The sequence below is a fragment of the Canis lupus genome, chromosome 30, assembly GCF_003254725.2.
Source record: "Canis lupus dingo isolate Sandy chromosome 30, ASM325472v2, whole genome shotgun sequence".
In the NCBI taxonomy this organism is placed as follows: domain Eukaryota; kingdom Metazoa; phylum Chordata; class Mammalia; order Carnivora; family Canidae; genus Canis; species Canis lupus.
The window spans coordinates 31,635,385-31,660,125 of NC_064272.1; the positions used below are offsets into that span (position 1 = coordinate 31,635,385).

Below are 24,741 nucleotides of genomic sequence, written 5' to 3' on the forward strand. Positions count from 1 at the left end.
TCCTGGAGACCCTGGATCGAATCCCACGTCAGGCTCTCTGCATGGAGCCTGCTTCTCCCTCTGCCTGTGTCTCTGCCTCTCTCTCTCTCTCTGTCTCAATAAGTAAATAACATCTTTAAAAAAAAAAAAATGACAGGGAGAAAAATCAGCCTTTTTATCCTATTCTCTGGCAGGGTTTTATTCCCAAAGGTAACATTTTGGAAAAATTCTAAGCAAGCCAGAATATAAAAAGAGATTTCTTAATTTCATTAAAAAAAAAAAAATAGGTTTCACGAAATGATTACTTATATCCTATCTATGTACTTTCATTCACATTGGTTGTCTCTTAGAATGTCTTTTGCAACAACTGATATCTTCTCAATGCCATGTCCCTACTGATAGTCTCATTACAAGCCCAGGACCTTTCTTATTTCTTCCTTATGGAGCAAGTGACATGTGAAAGTTCATGATGCCAACACAGTCTTTTGAATTTTGAATCTTTGAAACAGAAATAATCTCCCTCATCTCCTAAATATCACAGCACCAGTACATTTTTAAAATATTTATGACATTCCACTTGGCAATTCAATTGTTCATATCCGTGTTTATCTCTTGCACTAGACTATAAGGTTTTGGTGGGCCAAAACCTGTCTTGTCTTAATAGGTCCCACAGCAGCTAGCACAGGTGTACTTGGAAGGAGAGAAGTTGAAAAGAAGAGCAGAGGAAGGGAAGAAACAGAAGGTCCAGAGTAAAGTGAAGAGCTACCCCAGGGGTGGGGGTGGGAGGTAGTGGTGGTATTCTGGGTCTGTTTTTGGTTTCACATAAAATAGGACATAAAGACAGGGCTGACATGCCCTCTAAAGTTCCTGGGACTTCAGCCTTAGGATAGGAGAAATTCAAAATAAGGAACATAAACTTTAACTATTTATGAGTAGAAGTCAAATCTTTTTTTGGCTGTGGACAAAGGATAAGAGATTGGTGAAATGACTAAGATTTAAGGTAGAAATCTCTATCTTTATCTATAAGAAATAAAAACAATATTTGAAAAGTCCTAACACATGTGGTAAAGCAAAAAAAAAAAAAAAAAATGGATTTGGTTAATAGTAAGACCACACCAATGGGTTTTGCACAAATCTTTTCAAACAGCTGAGGAAAAAATGTTTTTTGAATTTCACTTTGATTCTTCCCTGGATTAAAATATTCCCTCATTACTGAATCTAAATGTCATGTTTCTCCTGACACATAAATACTTACCATCCTCCTCAGGCAACTCTTCCGGGCTAAGTTCTACCAATTCAAAGCCATGTTTGATACACCATTCTTGAGCTTTTTGCCGGTTTACACCTAATGTGCAAAAGAGTCCTCATAAGTAAAAAATTTTAAAAATAGAATATTGCTGCAATACTCTCCACAAATCTCGATGTTACCCCTGATGTAAGTTATTCTAAAGGCATCCAAAATAAATAGGAAAAAAATGATTTCTTGAACCCAAAGTGTCCATTCTCAAAAGTAAAATGTAAATATTACAAGATTCCAAACAGAAGTAGCTGAAAATACTTCCATAAAGTAATATAATCACAGGAGATATACTCTTCTATGAAAACAAAAGTATTTTATTTACCAAGGGACAGCAATTGTATGTACCAATCACAGTCTCATTGGCGTGCCTTACCATTTTCACACACTCTGTCACAGACCAAGATCATGACTTCAGGTAACCATGCTTCTGCCAGCGGAAGCCATGAAGAAACACTATCAAGACCAGATTTCTAGAGGGAGGGAAAACAAACATACAAACACAACCAGAAGAAGAGACAATTAAGAGAACTCATGGGAAAAGCAGGGGGAAAAAAGAAAGCACCAAATAACTTCTTACTCAAGGTCCTGGGCTAACCAAATCTTACTTGTGTGCTGTCAAAGTAAATCACAAATGCTTGTACAGACTCCGCGATTTCTGCAGTGACGAGATATTTGTTTGGCACCACACATAGATTGATATCTGCTGAATAGTATTTATTATCAATGGTCCAGGGATAAAACCTCACAGCATCATCGGCAGTCACTTCCACAATAAGATCCTCTGCTCCAAGGATATCTAAACAAAGGACACAACATTATCATGGAAAATGCAAAACTGATACACATACCAGATGGGGCACCTGGGTGGCTCGACTGGTTGGGTGTCCAGACTCTTAATTTTGGCTCAGGTTATGATCTCATGAGTCGTGGGGTTGAGTCCCACATCAGGCTCCTCACTTAGTGGGGAGTCTGCTTGAAGATTCTCTCCCTCTGCCCTTTCCCCCACTCACACTCTCTCTCAAATGAATGGGTAAATCTTAAAAAATATATATATATATATACACCACATTAATATGGTACTTCGGCTACTTTTCTTTGTGTAAGGATTTCAAAAGGCCTCCCATTTATCAGGGCATTTTCTTCTCTATCATTTGATTAGAAAAGTAATAGTGACATAATTTAACTCATTGGCTTTTGTTCTTTAAGAACACAAAAATTACTGTGGCTAGATTACATAGGAGACAAAACAGTCATCTACCTAAACACCCATAAAGAGCAAGCAAAAGAGATTAACAGCTTACATTTATTTTATTGCTTACGTATTCATGTGAGATGGAAGGTTACAAGAATCTTCAAGAATCTGTACCTATTCTGTCCTTATTGCAAGTTACAAAGAAGGTAGCAGTAAGACTAAACCATTAATAAAATAAAAGCTACCCATCTTCCTTGGGCCAAATGCTTACACATTAATTCATAAAAGAATGGATACTGATAAATGACCCCTATTCCATTTACATTCAGCCTTGTTCAAATTCTTTGAAGGCCAACTCCAATTTTTGTTTGCTAAAGACACTTTGGGCATAATTTAAATACATAATAGCCAAGCACATTTAATTATTTACAATATAACTAAATCTTTCAGAAACCCATGTGCAGCATGGCTATAACTAACAAAATTCTTACAGTAAAGGCCAAGTCAGTGATGAACAAATACAGACGAGGTCATGGAACCACTGAAGCAGTCTGCTTCCATAATGCCATAAAATATTCAGAAGTGGAAAAACATTAGAAATTGTTCTAACCTAAACTCCCATCTCTCACATTCATACCCACAACCTCTGTTTTATACAGATGTGGAAAGTAAGCTTAGAGAAGTAAAATAACATGCCACTAAAATTGGGTTATTATAAAAATATATGGCAAAATGGCCACAAATTCCTTTTTGATGCTAACAAAGATGAACATATAAAATATCCCTCGAACTCACAATTAACAAGATGCAAAAAACTAGAAGCTAAACTTTCAATTCCAGAGCTAAGATTATATACTTGGAGCACTGCCATAGTTTCTGTTCAACAAAAAGATATGAGGAAATTATTTAGTCTAAAAGACTGCTCGAAATAATGTATAATAACATATAAAGTGTGTATGTGCACATATGCACGCTTTTTCATTGGTAAACTTCCATCATGTGGTTACTAGGAAGAACTAGTCTGAAAACAAAACCCCCTTTTTTAATTAAAATAGAAAAAGTAGATTTAAAATAAATTTAAGACGACATTTGACATATGGCACATTGTGAAACTAACTTTCCAAAATTTTCACCACAACCAGAACTGTTACTTTTAAATTACCATGAGGTCTGTGCCAATATTTGAAAATCTGAATTTATCTTGTCTCTTTAAGAAATCAAGCACTTCTTGCTGCTTAATTTCTACCTAAAGTTATCTTTTATTAATTATCAATCAATTCCACAGCAACCAGCTGCAATGTCCTTCATGTAGCATCATGACAAGTTCAGATAGGAAATAGCAGGAAGAACAGATAAAGCATGACAAAGATTCTTTTTTCATGTAAATGTCTCACGGGGGAAAAAAAAAAAAACCCTAGATCAAAGTCTATGTTGCATTCAAAGCTAATCTTCCAAACTTCAAGCAGGTGGCACAGCAATATGCCGATAAAAGCACATATGGAAGAAGGCAAACTAAACCAAGGGGAGTAGCAAAAAATGTATAAACTGATTTTTTTAAGGGTAGGAGGAGCCACCATATGGAATCAGTTTTCTTCATTCATAGGTAATTTTTTAAAATAACGAATTAACTGTTTTAAGTGGAGAAGCACAAAGGGTAAAATACTGAGTCCACATGTTGTTAAGGGGCAAAGTACAAGGAGCATGGGACGAGGACTCCTACCATCACCACAACCAATTCCTTATTATTTCCCAAACTCCAAGTGTTGTTAAGAAAATTGGAAGAAAATTTCAGTTACACTTTTTTGGAACCAGTGTCTTCAACTAACATGAAAAAATAAAATCAATTAAGGTGCCATCTTCTTACTCAACTGCAATTTAGGATATTTGAATCCATTAAGGATGGTTCAATTTATTAATCAATGTGTAGAACACAAGGCAGCAAACCAATGTGTGCTACTCAGAGCTCTTAAAATTTCAATTTTACACTCTCTCTGATTTTCAAATGATGAAGATATTTACTAAACACACAGAAAGAAGCAATTCCTCTTGTCCCTAAAACCTAGATGAGAACAGAACCACTAAGTTGGGAAAACAAATTTCACCTTTTAGTGTTTCCTAGCTGGCTGTGTGTGGTTTGTTCCTTACTCCTTGTGCTGACTAGAATTACTTGATAGCTCAATTTACTTATCAGATTCTTTTATTTTTAACATTTTATGTCTAATCAGATACTTTCGGCGAGGCTGCATATGGACTTTATTATCACATCTGTGCCATCTCCCAACTAGAAAAGAGTGAACAGTCTCATTCTTCTTGTCATCGATATCATAATGTAGAGTTTAATTTAAAAAATGTAAATGTCTACACTGAATATAGCTTTTCTCGCTCATCTCTATTTGGTTTCAAACGTCTAACACGTTTATTCTTTTCCAGATTAAAACAAAAATTGCTCAAACGCTTATGCACATGACGAAGAGTTTCTGGAGATCAGCCAGACGGTTTACTCATTTCACAGATGGGAAAACTGAGGGCCAAAAAAAAAAAAAGAAAAGAAAAAAAGAGAGAGAGAGAGAGAGAAAGAAGCCACTTGCCTAAAGGAGAAGAACCTAAAACGAAATTCAGGCCACCAGCATTTTTTTCGTACTACCCAGTGATGCAGTGCATGTGGTATTTGGCATCTGAGCTAGATCACACTCAAGTGTCCAATGCTCACAGCTCACAAGCCAAAACCAACCTATGGGCCTACAGTATCACCTGTTCTTTTATGAAAACCAAAAATAAGAGCCAGAACAAGGGCACCAGGATATATGAGCCTGAAGCACAATTAACTCATTCAAAATCTATGTATGGCTTTTGGCCATTTATATGTCAAAAGTGAGTCACAGTGATCAAATGGTTGTTGTTTTTGTTTTTGCCAGACTTCCTAGAAAAACCGGCAATAGTCTCCCTTCTTTGCCTTCACTAAGCTGACTTTTGATGTAGTCAAAAAGATGCACAAGTAAAATCAAAAGTACCTCCTCCCTTCTCCTGGTGGATGTTGGCCTGTCTCATTCACACTGTTGGCAGCCACCTGGTGGAGCTGCAATACATCATTTTTAAAGAGACAAATACTAGATGATTAACTGCCAGTCTGTTACCACAAACTTGGTCTCACAGCTTAAAATAGTTAATCTGTAGTGTTTTCAGATGAGAAGTTAAATGTCAACCCAGTTCCAGTAGCAAGTATAAACCTTTCCCCCGGTTTTAAGTGCAAGTATAAATCTCTTTCCCTGTTTGAGAAACTGTTATACATAGCCATCAATTCTCCAGCAACTCCTATTTACTTCTCACTGCTTTCATGAACTTATTTCCCCTACAGTCCCACATGGCAAGTTAGTGACAAGCAAGATTCAAGAGAGTTGAAGAAAGCTGTATGCCAAGGAAGCATGTCAGCTCAGCCACTCCTTCATCCTCACACCCGCTTTGTGCTTCTTCTATCTGAATGTTGCTTCCCTCAGAGTGTAAATTTGGAAGGCGGCATCTAGCTTTCTTTAGTTCAGAATCAATAAGAGATGACAGGGATGCCTGGGTGGCTCAGTGGTTGAGCATCTGCCTTTGGCTCAGGGCTTGATCCCGGGGTCCTGGGATCAAGTCCTGTGCCCGGGTCCCCACAGGGAATCTGCTTCTCCCTCTGCCTAGGTCTCTGCCTCTCTCAGTGTGTCTCTCATGAATAAATAAAATCTTTTAAAAAAATAAGGAGTGATATTCTCTTTAGCATGAATGAGAAAGCAAACTGAAGTTCCAAGGTGAATTCCCATGACACTGAAAATATCCATCTTCAATCTCTCTCTCTCTCACAAACACACTACTCTTACCCCCTTACCTATCCACTCCAACCAAAAAAGACAAAACAAATCCATTCTATTGTTTGTGTGTTTTAAGTGGGTTCCAGTCGCCCCATGCAGGGCTTGAACTCATAACCCTGAAGTCAAGACCTGAGCATATGGGACACCTGGGTGGCTCAGTGGTTGAGTGTCTGCCTGCCTTCAGCTTAGAGCGTGATCCCAGGGTCCTGGGATCGAGTCCTGAATCAGGCTCCCTGTGAGGAGCCTGCTTCTCCCTCTGCCTATGTCTCTGGCCTCTCTTGTGTGTCTGTCATGAATAAATAGAATCTTTAAAAAAAAAAAAAAAGACCTGAGCATAGATCAAGAGTCGATTGCTTAACCAACTAAGCCACCCCGGCACCCCAAAACAAGTCCATTCTAAACTAAGTGCATGGATACTGCTTTGGATTATTCCTGTCTTCTTCAGTAGTAGAATGAAGGACACTCTTGATACCAGAATTAATGTTCCCTTAACTAATCATGACATTCTTTGTAATGAGACATTGTCCAGTGGTTAAATCATATTTTCTATGTCCAGAGGGAAACAACAGCTGCCACTCAAAACCAAGATGATTCTTCCAGAAATCAGTACTCTTCTGGTTTTATTCTTTCTCACTGAACTGAAGCTGCCTATAGGGAGGTATCATAACCTCCCACCCCAGATACAAGTGTCTTTCATGGTATCCACTCTTCTGGGGACCCAAGATCCCTCTCTCTCCACTCTGTAGCTGGCAGTACTAGCCACAACAGAAAAAGCCATAATATACAGACGGCACAGACCTGGGGTGAGACAGACCTTCATCTGAATGCTGGCCCTCCGTGAGAATGACAAATTAACCTCTGTGTGTCTCATTTCCTCATGGTACAAGGGGACACACCTCTCAAATGGCTTCTTGCAGATTAACTGAAACCGTGCGTGAGAAGGCGCAGGCAGGCACTGGACACAGGGTGGCCCTCGGTAACGCTCTTCCCTCCTCCCCAGGTCAAGTGTTTGCACATGGACAAGAGGCTGAGTCAGAGATGCACTGAGGAGAGCTGGTAAGGGCAAGTGCAATTAGGAAATCACCACCTCCCTAAACCGTTCGGGCCCCTCCCTTCCCAAAATATGCCTTCTCAAATGTTGCTTTTCCATTGTTAAGGCACAGACCGAAACAGAAGAGAAAGCAATTAGGAAAATTATAGGAGGCAGCAGAGTCTGACGTCAGTTGAAGGGGAAAGTAGCCATTATGAGAGAAAAGAATGGAGTAAAATGTGATTTAGGAAAAAAACATGAAAGAGTTTTCATGAGCCAGCGACGAAAGGCAAAGAGAGACCTTTAAAAATCACAATGGCTCTGCACTGTTGCAACTCCTTACAATTTCACGGCCACGATTTCGTGAGAATGTCCTATGAGGTGGGTGCTGCTGTCAAATACTCTGTTATGAACCAACCGGACACAGTTATGAATGAACAGATTATTCCCCAAGTAGCAGGGGCAGAATTTACAGCTGCAACGTAAAGGGCCTTCCCAGCCCGTGTGATGCTGGAAGGTTCAGCGGCAACCTTAGGGGTCGGGACGTCGCACAGACAAATGGGCGCAGATTCCATCTGTGATTCTCGAAGTATCATCCCGCGGCCTCCTGGAGCAAGCAAGAGCAAGCAGACGCAGCATTAGCTTCAGTCTGAGCACAGCTGCCTGGGGCAGTATTAGGCGGCCGAGGGCAGACGGCCGGGTTAGGGCTGCACACCAGCCTCCACGAGAATGCAGCAGGTCTTGTTTGCTTACACCACTTGATTACCTCTTCCGCACGCGCTCCTCCTCTCTGGTCACACTCGGAAATTCACTTCTCCACACACTTGGGGGCTTTTTATGTCATGGTGGAAAAGTTCTCAAGTTGGGGCAGGGGGAATCTAACTCAGTCCTCCTCCTTTAACTGAGGTTCACTTTCTCCCAGTAACCATCTGGAATTGGTCACCACGGCTTCGTCTTAAAATAACTGGAGGGAGGGGATGGGAGAAAACATGGTCTGGCTTGCCCTCAGAAGACCTCACAACGCAGGGAGACAAACATGCCCGAAAGAACAGGAAGACGCTGGCCGAAAGGGGAGAGAGAATATGGAGAAGTGAGGGCCAAGGAGGAACCAGCCTCTGTGTTTTACGGGCTGCGTGCAAAGTTGGCTTTACCAATCCCACAGCACGTGGACACAGCACTGCTTTATCAGCCGCACAGCTCATGGACAATTCCTTCCCATATGGGGGGGAGGGACTTCTCTGAATTTAATTACTAATACTTATTGGTTCAAAATCAGTTCTAGATATACATCTAAAGCTGATTTTTTATGAGGGGGGTGATTTTGCCCCTCCAGGGGACACATCAATATCTGGAGACATTGCTGGGTAGTCACAAGTTGGGAGATGCTACTGGCAGCTAGTAGGCAGGGGCCAAGAGTGTTGCTAAACATCCTACAATGCACAGGATAGCACCTACACAACAAAGTGTCAACAGTGCTAAGGCTCAGAAACCCTGATCTTGTAGAACCTGTGGGACTGACCTGGCTGTATTTATGATACAAAATACAAGTTCTGGAATACAAAGTTGGTTTTATTCTTTCTCATAAAACATAGCTGTCACAACCTCCTAAAAATCTATCTCTGATAAAATCTATCTCTAGCGTCTTAGTTATTTTAACCATAAAAATTACTTGGCAGTTAACCTTAGATGTTTTGAAAATAATTTATGAATGGTGTTTTTTTGGACAAAAGAATACATAAGGCTAAATGGGACAATGATGAAATGAAACTACTTCCCCTATTCAAATGTTAATTTTTCATAAATCAGCACTGAATAGTAAAACCTCACAAAAAACATCAATGCTCAGGATGACAACAGTACCTGCAGCAGATGCTAACTTATTCTAAAAGAAGGTAAACAAGTCTGACATGAATTTTCCAAAAACAGTAAGTTTAATGAAGAACACTTATTCTGTAGCCCATGTATTCAAATGTTGAAAATAAGCCTGACCCATTGGAGAACATCATAAAGCTAACACACCCAATGTCCCAGGACCTAAAAGTTCCTTCAAGAGGGGTAAAATGATTGGGCAACACATGGTCAAAGGATCATGGAAAAAGAATACAATGACAAATTAGACTTCACCAAAAATTTAAAACTTCGCATTTCAAAAGATACCATCAAGCTAACCAAAAGACAAGCCACAGAACAGGGGAAAATATGTGTATTATACATGTGACCTGTAACCAGAATACATAAAGTACTCTTAAAACTCATTAATAAGATGATGAAAAACCCAACTTAAAAATGTGCAAAAGATCTGAATGGACATTTCACCAAAGAGGATACATGAATGGACTATACACACATGAAAAGATTCTCAACATCATTGTCATTAGGGAAGTGCAAATCAAAACCATAGTGAGATACTACTTCACACCCACTAGATTCTAGGCTGTAATCAAAAATATAGATAATAGTAAATGTTGTCAAAGATGAGGAGAAACTGGAACCCCCATACATTGCTGATGGGAACATAAAATGGTGCAGCCACCGTGGAAAGCAGTTTCTTAAAATAGCACAGCAGTTTCTTTGAATCTCCATAACTGCATTACTCGTAATAGCCAAAAAATGGAAACAACCCAACCTCTATCAACTGATGAATGGATAAAATGTGGTATACCCATACAAAAGAATATGAAATACATGCTATAATATGGATGAATCTCAAAAACGTTAAGCTAAGTACAAGAAGGCGGACACAAGTGACTACATATTGTACGATTCCTTTTAAATAAAATGTCCACAAAAGGCAAATCTGTAAAGACAAAGTACATTAGTGGTTGCCTAGAGCTGGGGGTGGGAATGTGGCGTGACTGCAAATAGGCACAAAGTCTCTCCTTCTAGGATGATAGAAATGTTCTGCACCAAATATAAGTGGATTTTATCATATCTGCATTACATCCCAATAAAGCTGTTAAAAAAAAAAAAAAATCACGGAGCCTGGAAGATAATGTCCTTATTTTACTGAGTAAGGAGGTGACTGAGGCACAGGATGTTTTAGCGACTCCAAGCAATGATGGCAAAGGTACAAATGCTTTGAGTATTTGTGGGAGGAAAGTTAACTTGCTTAAAATCAAAATCACCAGGTAAAGAATAGAACTCAGTGCTTGATTCACAAAAAGTCTTCCCCCCACATTATCCCCCCTGAATTCAGGCAGAATGATAATTTTATGTCAGCTGTTGATTACCAAATGATCATGCATTTTCTGCTCTGAGCATTAGGTTTTGGACTTTAATCCAAGAACGATAATACTTTCCCCATCTCTGAGCAGAGCCGACCTTCGGGTCAGTGTGGAAAATTAAACCTAAGTGGATGATTTGTTACTAAATCTGTAATATCATACGGGCTCACTGAGTCTCACATTAGTCCTCTCTGTCTTCACCTATGTCAATCTTGCTTTTTAGATGAGTAATTATTAGAGATGTGTTTGTGATATCTGTGTGCACTGGCTAGGACAAATACAACGTCAAGTCCAGATTATCATTCTCACCAGACATATTCAAAACAATTTCGTAATTTAGCCTTTTAAAAAATGGCGCTTGATCAGATTTCATGATTTATAAAGCAGCACTATTTGTTGAGGAATTACACAGGACGAGTTGTTTAAACCAAACGGCCACTACATATTTTCTAGATGTTTTTACTTTTGCTGCAAAACAAGCAGTTGAATGTCCCAGAAGTAAAGATCTGAGTCTAGATATACTTAGACTCGTCCAGAATGATACAATGCTCTTTGTAGCATAAATGGTTCTGTGCGACATAGGTTAGTGCATAATATTTTTCCGCTGGTATTTCTCCTTGTACTCTCCACCCTCTTTATTGGAATGCCAGGAAGGCAAAGACGTTATAATCATTTCCCACATCAACAATAACCTCAACCAAAAAGTCCAATTCTCTAGTCCACAAGGAAACAAACTGGACATAGATAAAAGTGTCTTAATTGAATTACTGAACCTAACTAACAGTTCATCTAAGGCTCTAACTACCATGAAAGAAAAAGTGTACACTTAAGTGGAGCCAAAAAAGTTCTCCTCTTATAGTAAAATCCTTTACTATAATTTCTCTTATCCCTACCTCCACCTTGGATACACGCCATCCTGGCTGCCAAGAAGATCATCATGTTTCATGTATATGAAAGAACTAGAATTGCTTCTTGGCTCCTTAGTGTTTATGGGCTGAACTACCTTGGAAGGTCACAACTTCTTGGAGCTTGAATTTCTCTCTCTCATACACACACACACACACACAGAGGCATGATCATACTAGAAGATAACATGGGTACATTTTGTAGGTACCTTTGGGTCTGGAGAGAATATAAACTTGTGTTTAATCTTTTTCCTCCTGAGGTTGATGACTTAACCAACACCCCTCTTTTAATAAAGATAAAAATCTCCCCACTACTGTTAATTAAAAATTTAAAGATATATTAAGTATTATCACCATTACTAGTAGAAATCACTGCTTTTGTCTGACCACCTACCTAATCAGTCTGTGATGACAACCTCAGACTGTTCATGGAAGATCTTGTTAGCCCTATCTTTCTTTCTTTGAAGAAAATAAAGCCTTGGAAATATACAATCAAATCAAAGGCAGAGTCGTCCTACCACAACAAAATAAACAACTTTGCTTAAGCAGAAACTATAACTTATTCCCAGAGTAAAAGACTCCAGTCAAAATACTAAAGCAACTACAGAAAACGCAAATTTTAAAAACCCAAGCTCCTATCCCCTTCTGTTGCTGGGCAATGTTGGTCGGCTAGACTGTCCAATAAGCCCCTACCTTTGAAATAAGAATGCTCTCCCTAGCAAATTACTTTAAGATCTTTTTTAAGTATAGGGGTCTGATAGGCCAAGAAACAAACTCCCAGTCTTGAAGATGAATGAATGTCTCCCAAAGAAAATATGTCATAAATGATGGCTGGCTTTGCCTATGTAACTCCCTAAAGCCTAGTTTACCCATCATATAAATGAGCTATCTGGTTCTGCAGTTTTAGAAACCTAAGGATGGGAGCATTGTTTACATGGCTAAGTCCATCTAAGTTCCAAACACAAAAAGTCAAATTCCCTACTCCAAAAGTGGAGTGGCTACTGCAACTTTAAAATGCAACATGGGGCTGCCCAGGTGGCTCAGCAGTTTAGTGCCGCCTTCAGCCCGGGGCATGATCCTAGAGATCCAGGATCGAGTCCCATATCAGACTCCCTTCATGGAGCCTCCTTCTCCCTCTGCCTGTGTCTCTTCCCCTCTCTCTCTCTCTCTCTCTGTGTCTCTCATGAATAAATAAATAAAATCTTTTAAAAAATAAAATAAATAAAATGCAACATGGATGGATCTAGAAGGTATTATGCTAAGAGAAATAAGTCAGAGAAAGACAAATACTGTATGACTTCACTTCTGTGTGGAATCAGAAAAACAAAACAAAAGCATCAACAGACTCATAAATACAAGAACAAATTGGTGGTTGCCAGAGGGGAGGGGTTTGGGGAGATGGGTGAAATAGGTGAAGGAGATTAAGAAGCACAAACTCTCAGCTATAAAATAAATAAGTCACAGGGATAGAAAGTACAGCATAGGGAATAGAGGCGGTAATATTGCAATAATTTTTTATGGTGACAGATGGCAACTACACTATGGTGGTGAGCATTTCATAACGTTTATAATTGTCAGATCTCTGTCGTACACCTGAAACCTTAATAAATGTCAACTATATTTCAATTAAAAAGAAATTCTCAGTCCTGGGAAAATCAAGATAGTTGATTGTCCTAAAGGGAGGCCCAAATCTTCTTAGCTGGGCATAAGTCTTCCCATCTAAAATGAGGAGAAGAATGTATTTTGTTTAAAGGCCACCATTTCACCTCCCCCTAGTCCAGAGAGGTTTTTCTAGGACCAGGGCCCTACTTAACTCCAAATCCCTGGGAGATAAGCAAAAGAAAACAATGGCTGTGCTAATTTTCAGTTGCCAGTGGAGCTGTGGAAACCAGGTGACCAGGACTGGGGGCCTTAGTTAAATACTGGAAATATGTAGAAAATGTAGAAAGTCCTATGTGGTATTACTAAATTCAAATTAGTGAGAAGTTTTAGCACTGTTCCAAGCATTATTCTCCTAAGAAAGCAAATGACCACAGGCTAAATCCTATTATCCCTCAGCCTTCAAAGAGAATTCCCCTCCCCGCATAGTTTGGCTGCTACCTCTCTAGTCCCTTTCCAGTTTTGAGCTCCCCTATCTTTCTATTAATTGCGAACAGGACTGGTTAAGAGGTAGTTTCTACAGCCAGACTGCCTGGGTTCAAAACCTGGCTCAGCTATTTGGCCTTGAGCAAATTGCTTAATTTCTCTGTGCTGCAATATCTTTGCAAAATGAGAATAATGATGGTAACAACAGCATTAAAATGTTCTAAAAGTTAAGCAGATTAGTACACATTAATTCACATGCTCAGAATACAGTTGTCAAGCATTTTCAATAATGGGCCAGACAGCAAATATTTTAGGCTGTGAGCCACATGGTCTCTGGTGCAACTATTCAACTCTGGAAAGTAACCATAGACAAAATAAGCAAACGGTCACAGCTGTTTATCAATAATACTTTATACAAAAACAGGATCAGGAACCAAAGACTAGAACCAGCCCAGATGTGCTTCAACAAGTAAACAGTTAAACTATGACACGTCTTTACCATGGAATACTGCTTGGCAGTCAAAAACCATGAATTGACACACACAATATAGATCAATCTCTAGAGAATTATGCTGAGCAGAAAAAAAAAATTCCCAAAAGTAATCTATGTTTCCAATCATATAACATTTTTGAAAAGACATTTTAGAAATGAAGGACTGATTAGTGGTTGCCTGGGGTGATGAAAACTGGGGGCATAACCCAAAAGAGCAATGCAAGGGATCCCTGTGGTGGTGAAACTATTCAGTATCTTGACTGTGATGGTAGATACACAAACCACACGTGATAAAGTTGTGTAGAATACATATGCACACACACATGCGTAAAAGTCAAACTGGGGAAATCTAAGATTGGTGGATTACATTAATATCAATAAACTGTGATATTATACTAGAAAAAAATGGGGCAGTTTTCCAAAAAAATGCACTCACAAAAATTAAGAATGCCGGAGCTAGGAAGCACCATATAATCTGACATAAAAATAAGTAACATGGTAATATAGAATTTTACACCTAGAAGGGTTGGAAGAGATGATCTCAAACAACTTTCTATTTTTATGTTAATCCGACATAGGAGTGGCTAATATATTATTAATATGCCTCTATTTTGAGTTTACTCAATTGAGAAAATAAAAACCCAGACACTTAAAAAATGGCTGGGCAGGGGTGCCTGGGTGGCTCAGTCCATTAAGCCACTGCCTTCAGCTCAGATCATGATCCCAGGGTTCTGGGTGGAGCCCTGCTTCTGGCTCCCTGCTCAGCAGGAAGTCTGCTTCTCCCTCAGCCTCATGCACTCCCACTCCTGCTCCCATTGCACCTCTCCCTCTCAATAAAATCTTTAAAAAATTAAAAAAAAAAAAAACTATCGGGTATACGTAATGCTCTTTTTAAATACAGGTCCTCTGGACAAAGATATTTTTTTCTTCCAAGATTTCAATCCTCCTAAATGGAAATGCAAACGTATTTTAAAAACCTCTTTTAGGGGTCAATCTTCTCTATCACTTCTTACACCAACACCACCATCTTAAATTTAAATAATTCTGATTGCTAAGGAATTCCAATACATTTCATTCATATATTCCATATATACAAATTCTGAATGTGAACATATGCTCCAACATTCAGCACTTGAGCACTTTGGGCAAGTCACCTGGTATTTCCAAGCCACAATTTCTTCATTTACAAAATGGAGATAACCTGACTTCATGACTTCACAGGGAAACAAGAACCAAATTAAAAAATGTGAGAACACTTTTGAGAAGAGTACTGATATACATAAAAATGACTGCTATGATTGTAAGATCACCAAATTCTCACATTGCACTAAAAGAAAGAATTTTGCTCCAAAAGTTCAGATGTAGAACCTGAATAGCTTACAGTTGCTGAGTTGGTATTACACACTTCAATACCAAACAAGTATCCAGGGGCTTTTCTATTGAGAGAGCTCCTTCTTAGAGTAGGAAAAAAGTAGTGAGATTCCTCAAAAAATGAAAAACAGAATTACCATAAGATCCAGTAATTCCACTACTGGATATGAAAAGAAAGAAAATGAAAACACTAATTTAAAAAGATACATGCACCCCTATGTTTACTGCAGCATTATCTACTACAGCCAAACTATGGAAGCAGCCCAAGTGTCCAGTGATAGATGAATGGATCAAGAAGATGTTGTGAATATATGTACAATGGAATATTATTCATCCATAAAAAATGAAATATTGCCATTTATGACAATATGGATGGATCTAAAGGGTATAATGTTAAGTGAAATAAGCCAAAGAAAGACAAATACCATTTCATTCAATTGAAGAAACGAAAAATAAAGAAAAAAAGACAAATCATAAAATAGACTCTTAATTATAGAGAACAAACAGATGGTTACCAGAGGGGAAGTATGTAAGGGACACATAGGTGAAGGGAATTAAGAGTACACTTGTTTTTTTAAGGTTTTATTTATTTATTTAGAGAGAGTATTCACGCACGAGCAGGGGAGGGATAGAGGGAGAAAAGAATCCTCAAGTAGACTCCACACTGAGCCTGAGGCAGGGCTCAATCTCATGACCCAGAGATCATGGACCAGAGCCGAAATCAAGAGTCAGATACTTAACAGACTGAGCCACCCAGGTGCCCCAAGAGTACACTTATCTTCATGAGCACTGAGTAATGTACAGAACTGTTGAATCACTAAACTGTACACCTGAATCTAATATAAATACTCTGTTAACTATACTGGAGTTAAAAAATAAAATTTCTTCTACGAAAGGAGAGTAAAATGTTAAAACTTAGGTATTTATATTTTAATATTTTCACCAGTGGAGCACACACTTTAACTATATCCCTCCTCTTAAGAGCAAGAATAGTACCTTAGCTGCCATTTTAGCTATAATAACTGGCACAGAGACCAGCTCTGTGCTTAGTATCAGAACACACTTTTCCATAATGAAAGTAAAATCTTCCTGTGAATATATATAAGGTGAAAAGAGGTCTGGCCCTGGAGTACAGACACTTGCTCCCACACACATATAACCTTGCTGAAGACCCTTCAGAATCCTGAGCCTTCATTTCCCTTTAAAAGTCTACAATGTAAGTCTGTAATGTCCTTTTATCAGATGTCAGACACCTACCCAGAATTCCAAAATAAGGCCTCTGAGTGACAAAATGAAAAAAGGTTTTTCACAAAATCCGTGTATGCACTTTATCCATAGCCGAGGCCTATGGACTTTTATTTCATGTGTATTTATAACAAACTGGGTTATTTGATTATGAAATATTTCCTATTGGGTAAAAGCAGTAAAATAGATCAGATGTTGAAAGAAAGAGAACCTGGAGAAACCCTAAAGTTCCTCTTCCTAATGGATGAAATGAAACCAAACCTTCCCAAAAAAGATCAGATTCAATCTAAAATCACACTGTGGCCTGATACCACTGAACACTTGACAAACATCACTCCTTATGGTCATCCTCATCTCTTAGATCAAAATTAGACTCAATTTATGATTAATTTAATGCAATCTTTAATTATAAAACAGAATGAATGCTCAGCAAATAGCATGGTCTAGTGCTACCCATCATTTCCCTATCAATAACCTGGGAAGAAATGATAAAGCTCTCTTTTATACTTTGCTTCTTCTTACAAGTAATGTCCTCACTAACTGCTCTTATTTTCTCCCTACATAGCATTAATGGAATCACAAAGGAAAGGCCATCTAATTTTAATCAACACAAAAGTTGGCTTTTGATGTATCTAAGAGGGATTTTATATATAGAAACAAAATGGATTATTTTACACAATTAATTTTACCTCCAAGGATGCTAATGTACTTTAAAGAAGTACAGTGTTACTATTTGCCAACTATTGGTCATCAGCTCCTTCAAGGAAGTGACCACGTCTGCCAATTCTGATCCTTAGAGCGCTCAGAGAGAGTACCATAGCCATCAGAATACTTAACAAATATTTCCGAGATTGGCTTTAAAAGGACTTTTATATATCAGTAATGGAAACCCAAATGCATGTAATTATTTTATAAAGTTAAGTACACCAAGTATTTTAAAAATTCCGAGCAAATCTTATGTTCACTAGAGGCAATACACGATGGAAAGTAATTTATATTATGTCATAAATTATGTAATGTTAAATGAAAAATATCAGGACAAAAATTATATACAGGGGAGCCTGGGTGGCTCAGTGGGTTAAGCACTGGACTCTGGATTTCAGTTCAGGTCATGATCTCAGGGTTGTGAGATCAAGCCCCTCCACCCTAAGGCTCTACGCTGAGCATGGAGCTTGCTTAGAATTCTCTCTCTCCTGCTGCCCCTCCCACATGTACTCTCTCTCTCGTTCAAAAAAATTATATACAAAATATATGTAAAATGTAAATACAAATTATATAAATGCTTCTTATATTTTTAAAATGTTAATCATATTTTACATATATCTATATATTTTTAAATATTTTAAAATTTTGTGGTGGCCCAGGTGGCTCAGTGGTTTGGCCCTGCCTTCGGCCCAGGGCCTGATCCTGGAGACCTGGGATGGAGTCCCATGTCCGGCTCCCTGTATGGAGCCTGCTTCTCCCTCTGCCTGTGTATCTGCCCCTCTCTCTCTCTCTCTCTCTCGCTGTGTCTTTCATGAATAAGTAAATAAAAAATCTTTTTTAAAAAACCTTTTTTTAAAATTTTACATACAAAATATAAAAACATACACTATGTATAAAACGTAAAAATCACATATAAAATTATAAATGATATATAAAATTATATATAAATCAAGACATATATGAAATGTAACCACAGTTCTTTTCAACATAAACACTGTAGAAAAGAATTGACAACTAAGTTACAGAATATTTGTGTTGGAAGGACATCCTGCCTCATTCTGACATTTGACAGGTATAGAAAAAAATATATATTTATGTTTGTGTGATGCTTTACAGTTTAAAAAGGGCTTCCAAAATGTCACCGGGGGCGCCAGGTTGCTCAGCGGTTGAGCATCTGCCTTTGGCTCAGGGCGTCATCCCGGGGTCCTGGATTCGAGTCCCGCATTGGGCTCCCTGCATGGAGCCTGCTTCTCCCTCTGCCTGGGTCTCTGCCTCTCTTCTCTCTGTGTCTCTCATGAATAAATAAATAAAATCTTACCGAAAGCCATGCATTTAAAACCAGGTGTCTTGGGGTTACAAGCAACCAACTGCAGAGAATCCTAGTTCCTAGTTCCCGGTGCCAGGCCGTCCCGCCTACGGCTTCTCCTAAGCGTTATTTAGTGTGACAGCCCCCCCCCCCCACCCCGAGGGTCGAGGGTCGAGGGTGCAGGCCCAGGAGCAGCCCAAAGCCAAAGCCGCCCCGAGAGCCTGCTAGGCAGGACTCCTACTAGGACTCGGGAGGGAGGCAAGGCAGTGAACACGTGGGGCGGATGGGGACATCAGCTAACCCCTATACATCAAGGGGGAGCCAGGAGGAAGCCCCTCTGCAGCATCAAGCACCCCAACTTCTGCACCTCGCGGCCGCGCACAGCGCCTTCCGGCTCCCCGCGGGCGGGCGGGCGGGCGAGCGGGGCCGCAGTCGGCAGAGAAGGCTGGAAGGACTGGAAGGACCCCCGCAGCGCGCCGGGCGGGCAGCAAGGGGCAGGGTAGCGGGGTCCCGGCTGCACCCGACGAGCCCCCGGCCCCGCCCCCCCGCGGCGGCCACGGAAGCCGAGAGGGACGCCGCGGTTCTGAGGCCACCGCCCGCCGAGACTCGGGCGCCCTGGACGTCGGCCCCGGGAGCCCCGCTACTCACGCTGGACCAGCCGGTCTCCGGAGAAGCTGGAGGAGCAGCTGGCGACGAGCGCACAGGGGACGCCCGCAGCCATCGCTGCGCTCGCGAGCCGCTTCCGCCCCGGAGCCGCTTCCGCCTCGGGCTGCACCACCGCGGCCGGCGCGCGGGGGAGACGCGCCTGGGGGGGGCGCGTGCGCGGGAGGCGGCGGCGGCCCTGACTCCTCCCACACCCCCTCTTCCGCTGCCGGCGTGGGACGGGCCGCGCTGCGCGTGGGGTTGCCATGGGGACGAGCGCGCGCCGCCGACGCCGGGCCGGCTCGGGCGCCTGGAAACCGCTCCTCCTCCGGGAGGCCGCCCTCCCGTTACCATGGCGCAGGACGCTGACAGCTGCGACCCCATCGGAACCATCCTAATCCAGGTGGGCGACGGGCCCTGCCCCGCCCCGCCCAGCTCAGACCCTTCCGAGCGAGGCCCCGCAGAGCCCATCCTCCCGCGCCACCCCGCCCCCCGCCTGCAGCGTGCAGAGGGCACTGCCCCTCCAGAAATCCCAAAGATGCCCCCCCAAGACCTCGGGCACCAGCCTAGCCCTCCCCTGGAGGCTGCGCTCCAGAAGCCCCACCGCTCTGCGTCTGCTAAAATTCACCCAGAACTTCTACTTCCCAAAATCCATCTTACACCCAAGGCACCATTTAACAATGTTATCTTCCGAAAAATTAGGACCCGTGACATGGGGGAAATGCAAGTCAGACACTTAAGGGGAGATAATAAGAAATCTGGGGAGGAGTTGAAATATGTCAACCATGTAAGCACCTTAATTTTTTGGATCTGAAAGTACCTGGCCAAGAAGTCAGTCTTGGGGATGTAATAATGCGCAGCCTGGTATAGTTGGTAATGCTCTCCTGCTACACTTGAAAGCTGCTAAGAGAATACATCCTCAAAGTTCTCATCATAAGAAAAAAAAAATGGTAACTATGTATGGTCAGGGATGTTAATTAAACTTACCGCGGTCATTTTGCAGTGTATACAAATCGAATAATTGTGTTGTGTACCTGAAATACAACGTTGTATGTTGATTATATCTCACATAAATTAATGAATTAAATAAAAGTCCCTTGCTTGGGAGCACACACAGGAAAATACATTAACGATCACTTGAATTGCCTGTCCAGTTGCAGTTTTGAATATAGACGTGTGACCCAAAAAACTCAGGGAAATGACTTTTTCCAAACTGAGGCGGGGGTGGGGGAGAATATCAAAAAAAGAAGTCTTATCTTCTCCAGTATAACTCAGTTTGTGACAGTTATACTCAGATGCTTCCCACACAAATGTTGTTCTTTCACATTTACATATGATAACTTTAAAACATTTCTGCATAGATCATCACTTTTAACGTCTATTTAGCTCCAGTTGTCTAAGGCTTGAAATAATTTGCCTAAATTCACTCTATTCCAACGCTCACTCAGATCTGCACAGTGGATTTTCCTGCCAGAATATTGGTCTCTTACCTCCCATCTAGGAGAGAATTCTTTTATATGCACCTTTTCTAAAATACAAACCCCTAAATTCACCAGTTTCATAGAGTTCCCCATTATGTGTAATACCCAAATCTTACCTCACCTTTTATTATCCTCTGTCACTAGCACCCTAGATGAATTTAGCAAACTTCAAATTCTGAGGGACCAGTCCCCACAAAACTGCCCTCATTTCTACACCAGCCTAGTCCAGGAGTCCCGGAACCAAACTCACTTCAAGCTAGCTAGCTACAAAATTGGGAGCCCGACCACCTTCACACTGGCTAATTTGCTAGAGTAACACAGAATTCAGGAAAGTGCTGTGCTTACAATTAGAATGTTACCAACATCAAAAGGATACAAATTAAAGTCAGCCAAGGAGGGGATCCCTGGATGGTTCAGCGGTTTAGCACCGCCTTCAGACCAGGGCGTGCTCCTGGAATCCTGGAATCCTGGGATCAAGTCCCATGTCCGGCTCCCTGCATGGAGCCTGCTTCTCCCTCTGCCTGTGTCTCTGTTTCTCTGAGTGTGTGTGTGTGTGTGTGTGTGTGTGTGTGTGTGTGTGTGTGTGTCTCATGAATAAATAATCTTAAAAAAAAAAAAGTCAGCCAAGGAAAGACATGTATGGGCAGCACCCAAGAGGAAGGATCCAAATGCAGCTTCCTGTCATCCTCTCCCCATGGAGTCATGGGTGGCTTTACCTCCTCCCAGCCATGATGTATAACGATGTACACAGAGTTGTGCCAACTAGCAAAGTTTGCCTAAGACTTGATGTCCAGAGCTTTTACTGGGACTCCATCACACACTGCCCATGTTCTGACCTTTCATCACCAATCCTTCCCAGAGGTCACATTAATGCCTTTAGTCTCTAGTTCCTCTAGAGGTTGGAACAGATACAATGTGGCTCAAGGCCCCCATCATAAATCTCATTGTTAGAACTGTGTGGTGACCAAAGCCCCCAAGCAAAGACACTTATCAGGCAGGACACTCAAGGGGCCTACAGATCACCTCCCAATATCCAAGGGCAAAGCAAAGAACTCTTGCTAGGCAAGGTTGATTCTTTACTACTTAGATCCCCTCTAAATTCAGGGCCGATTTTTACAGGCTCCAAATAATTGGAACACTAATGGAGACTCCTACCCAGAAACAGCCAGTTTTCCCCCACAGTATACTTCACATTGACTACAAGAACAATTAAGTTACTCCTTAGTTTTCTTATTTCTCCAGACCTGGAACATCTCTTAAAGAGAGACCAGAATCTGGGGAGAATTCTCACACCTAATTTCACGCTTTCCCTTGAGATAATTCTCTTCCCCAAGGCTGCTCCCCTTGAGGTTTGGAATAGTGTAAAATAGCAGATTGACTGAAAAGCCAGAAGCCTTTTCACTTCAGAGTAGGATTCAGAGGTATCTGTTTGATCAGCCTCGGATACAACATTACAGTATCAATGTCTGTAATCATTAAATCATAAAATGGAACAGAAGAGCTAAGAACAGGCATGTCCATGCTGATCAACACCCCCATGTGGAAAAAAGGTTTATTCTGGACACACTAAGTGGAGAGCCTAACCTGATTACTGAGGCTGATCTCTAGACACAGTATAACCTTCTCCCTGGAATATGTAGAATATATATAACAAAGAAATGAGGAAGGCTCCAGAGTATTTATGAGTATACAGCACTACCCTCGGACACGTAGCTTGGATTCCATTTCTGTCGGGGGCTGATGTATGTCCTTCAAACAGGCTACCAAAAAGCAGTACACCTAGTGGAAAGCACTATTTGGGGAGTCAGAATACTGAGGTCTGAGTTTGGCAATGACATTCTCCCAGATGAATAACTTTAGGCTAATCATGTCACCTCTCTGGGCCTAAGTTTTCTCCTCTGTAGCTTGAATTAGATCCACCTCTGACTCTAAATTGACCCAATTTCCCCAAAACTACATGATTTCTTTTTATCATAAAGTTGCCTTCCTTTTATCAGCATGGGCAATCAAATGTTTCTATCAGTTTATATATAAGTATGATATATATGAATTGGAATTATATAATAATGTATTAATATGTTATAAATCTACATGTATTATATATAACACATATATGTATACATACAAAGTTGCCAGAAAAGTAGAGGTACTTCAAATATCTACTTGCTTCACCCTAAGTGGGTATATCAGGTTTATGTTTCAATCAGATACATTAAACAACTCCTTAGACTGGTGATTCTCAAAGAGTGACCTCAGGACCAGTATTTTCAGCACCAGCTGAGAACTTGTGAGAAATGCAAATTCTCAGACCTCATTCCAGACCTACTAAATCAGAAGTTCTGGGGGTAGCGCCCAGCTATCTGTTCTTATAATCCTTGCAGATAGCTCTGATACGTGCTCAATTCTGAGACCTTCTACCTTAAATAGTATTATAAAATAGAAACTGAAATGTGATTTCAAAGAAAAATCTCAATAATCAAAGCTAATATAGTATTTGCTGGATATTGTGCACAGTTCTAAGTGCTGTACACATTTTAACTCATTTAACCCCCTACAACAAAGCTATCCGATAAGGGCTATTATTTCACACTATGGAAAAGAAACTGACCAAAACACAATCTTCTTAAACCCTTTCAGTCTGCTAACCTGGTAAAAAAGGAAGTCTTCCCCTGCCCCTTTTTGCTTCTCTAGATATTTCAGTCCTGCCTTTTCCACTGAATTTTCAGCAACCATTAGCTTTGTATATCTATAAATACGTATTTGTATATTTGTAGATATTATGCACGTACTGGCTAATGGTTAGGCATGAAGGTTCTTGATTCAGACTCCCTGGATTTGAATAGTTCCGCCAATTAACCAGCTATCTTGCCTAGCACAGGGTACTTAACCACTTTAAAACTCAAATTCCCTCAAGTATGAAATAAAGATGACACTATAAGCTCCCTCTTAGGAGTTTTGTAAGGATTAAATTAAGGGGTAACATATAATGTGAAACGTTCAATTGATACGAGTTATTATTAGATCTGATCTCTTACTAATGTGTAGTTTTCTGTTCATTTCTGTGTGTTTTTTTAAGATTAGCCTGTTTTTTACTGAAAGAAAAGGAAAAAATTAATTTTAGCCTGTCTTTTTAACCAGGACTACTCCACTCTTAACTAAAACTTTATGGGTGATGCTATAGGGCAAATAAGGTATGCCTTGTTTCCCTGTGACAGTGGATTTTTTGGATATCCCATTTTACCTAGCACAGGATTGGGGCCATTGATCTTGGACAACTGGATAATGATCTTCTCATTAATTCAGTCTCTAATAATATACATCCTATTCAAAAGTGAAGGGAGCTGAACTAACAAGTACCATTATTTAGAAAACACAATTGCTGATATACAAATTAATAATACAATATTTTGATAAAATATCTAAAATACCCGAGAAATCTTTAAATACAAATAAGTGTTCTAATTATAAACTTTTAGTGTGATTTATTTGAAAACCTGTGTACATTTGTATGTCTGAATTTCACAGAACAGTTCTGATTGTGAATATTATGTTCCACTGTCCGATCATGTACCAAAGCCCATGTCCTCATTTTTGATTCAGGGCATATGACTACTATCTCCACGCAGAATTCTACTAGGCGAACTTTTGTTAAATACTTCTTTCACTCTTAAGTCTACCATTCAGAACTTTTATGGTTTCAGCTGGATCTTTCCTCATCTGATCAGAACAGTGATGTTATAACTATAGTGATGATAATCATTGTTATAATTGAAAAGTAGCCAATTTTTTTGACCGTGTGCAGCAACTCAGGTAGGTATCATATGTAGCCCCAGTTTACAGAAGAAGAAACTAAGGTACAAACAGCTAAAGTAATTTGCCCAAGGGAAGAGATCCTGTCTGTGTTGATCCTGAAACAGGTTATGGTGTATCTGTGAAACAGT

At 40.3% G+C, this 24,741-nt stretch overlaps 2 protein-coding genes across 22 annotated transcripts in view; one reads left to right on the forward strand and one right to left on the reverse strand.

Moving 5' to 3' along the window:
* Positions 1 to 19,485, reverse strand: part of AAGAB (alpha and gamma adaptin binding protein) — a 52,330-nt gene extending 32,845 nt beyond the window's left edge. For both annotated transcript variants that reach the window (XM_025472395.3, XM_025472394.3), the window contains exons 1-4: positions 19,326 to 19,485; positions 1,885 to 2,075; positions 1,653 to 1,749; positions 1,235 to 1,324 (exon numbers count right to left, since the gene is read on the reverse strand). In XM_025472395.3, the coding sequence (XP_025328180.1) occupies positions 1,235 to 1,324; positions 1,653 to 1,749; positions 1,885 to 2,075; positions 19,326 to 19,398 (451 nt within the window). In that variant the 5' untranslated portion in view covers positions 19,399 to 19,485. The remainder of the gene's footprint in view (positions 1 to 1,234; positions 1,325 to 1,652; positions 1,750 to 1,884; positions 2,076 to 19,325) is intronic.
* A 105-nt stretch (positions 19,486 to 19,590) lies between these two features.
* IQCH (IQ motif containing H) overlaps positions 19,591 to 24,741 on the forward strand; it is a 214,018-nt gene continuing 208,867 nt past the window's right edge. For all 20 annotated transcript variants that reach the window (XM_025472384.3, XM_035708685.2, XM_049104104.1 and 17 more), the window contains exon 1: positions 19,591 to 19,722. In XM_025472384.3, the coding sequence (XP_025328169.1) occupies positions 19,672 to 19,722 (51 nt within the window). In that variant the 5' untranslated portion in view covers positions 19,591 to 19,671. The remainder of the gene's footprint in view (positions 19,723 to 24,741) is intronic.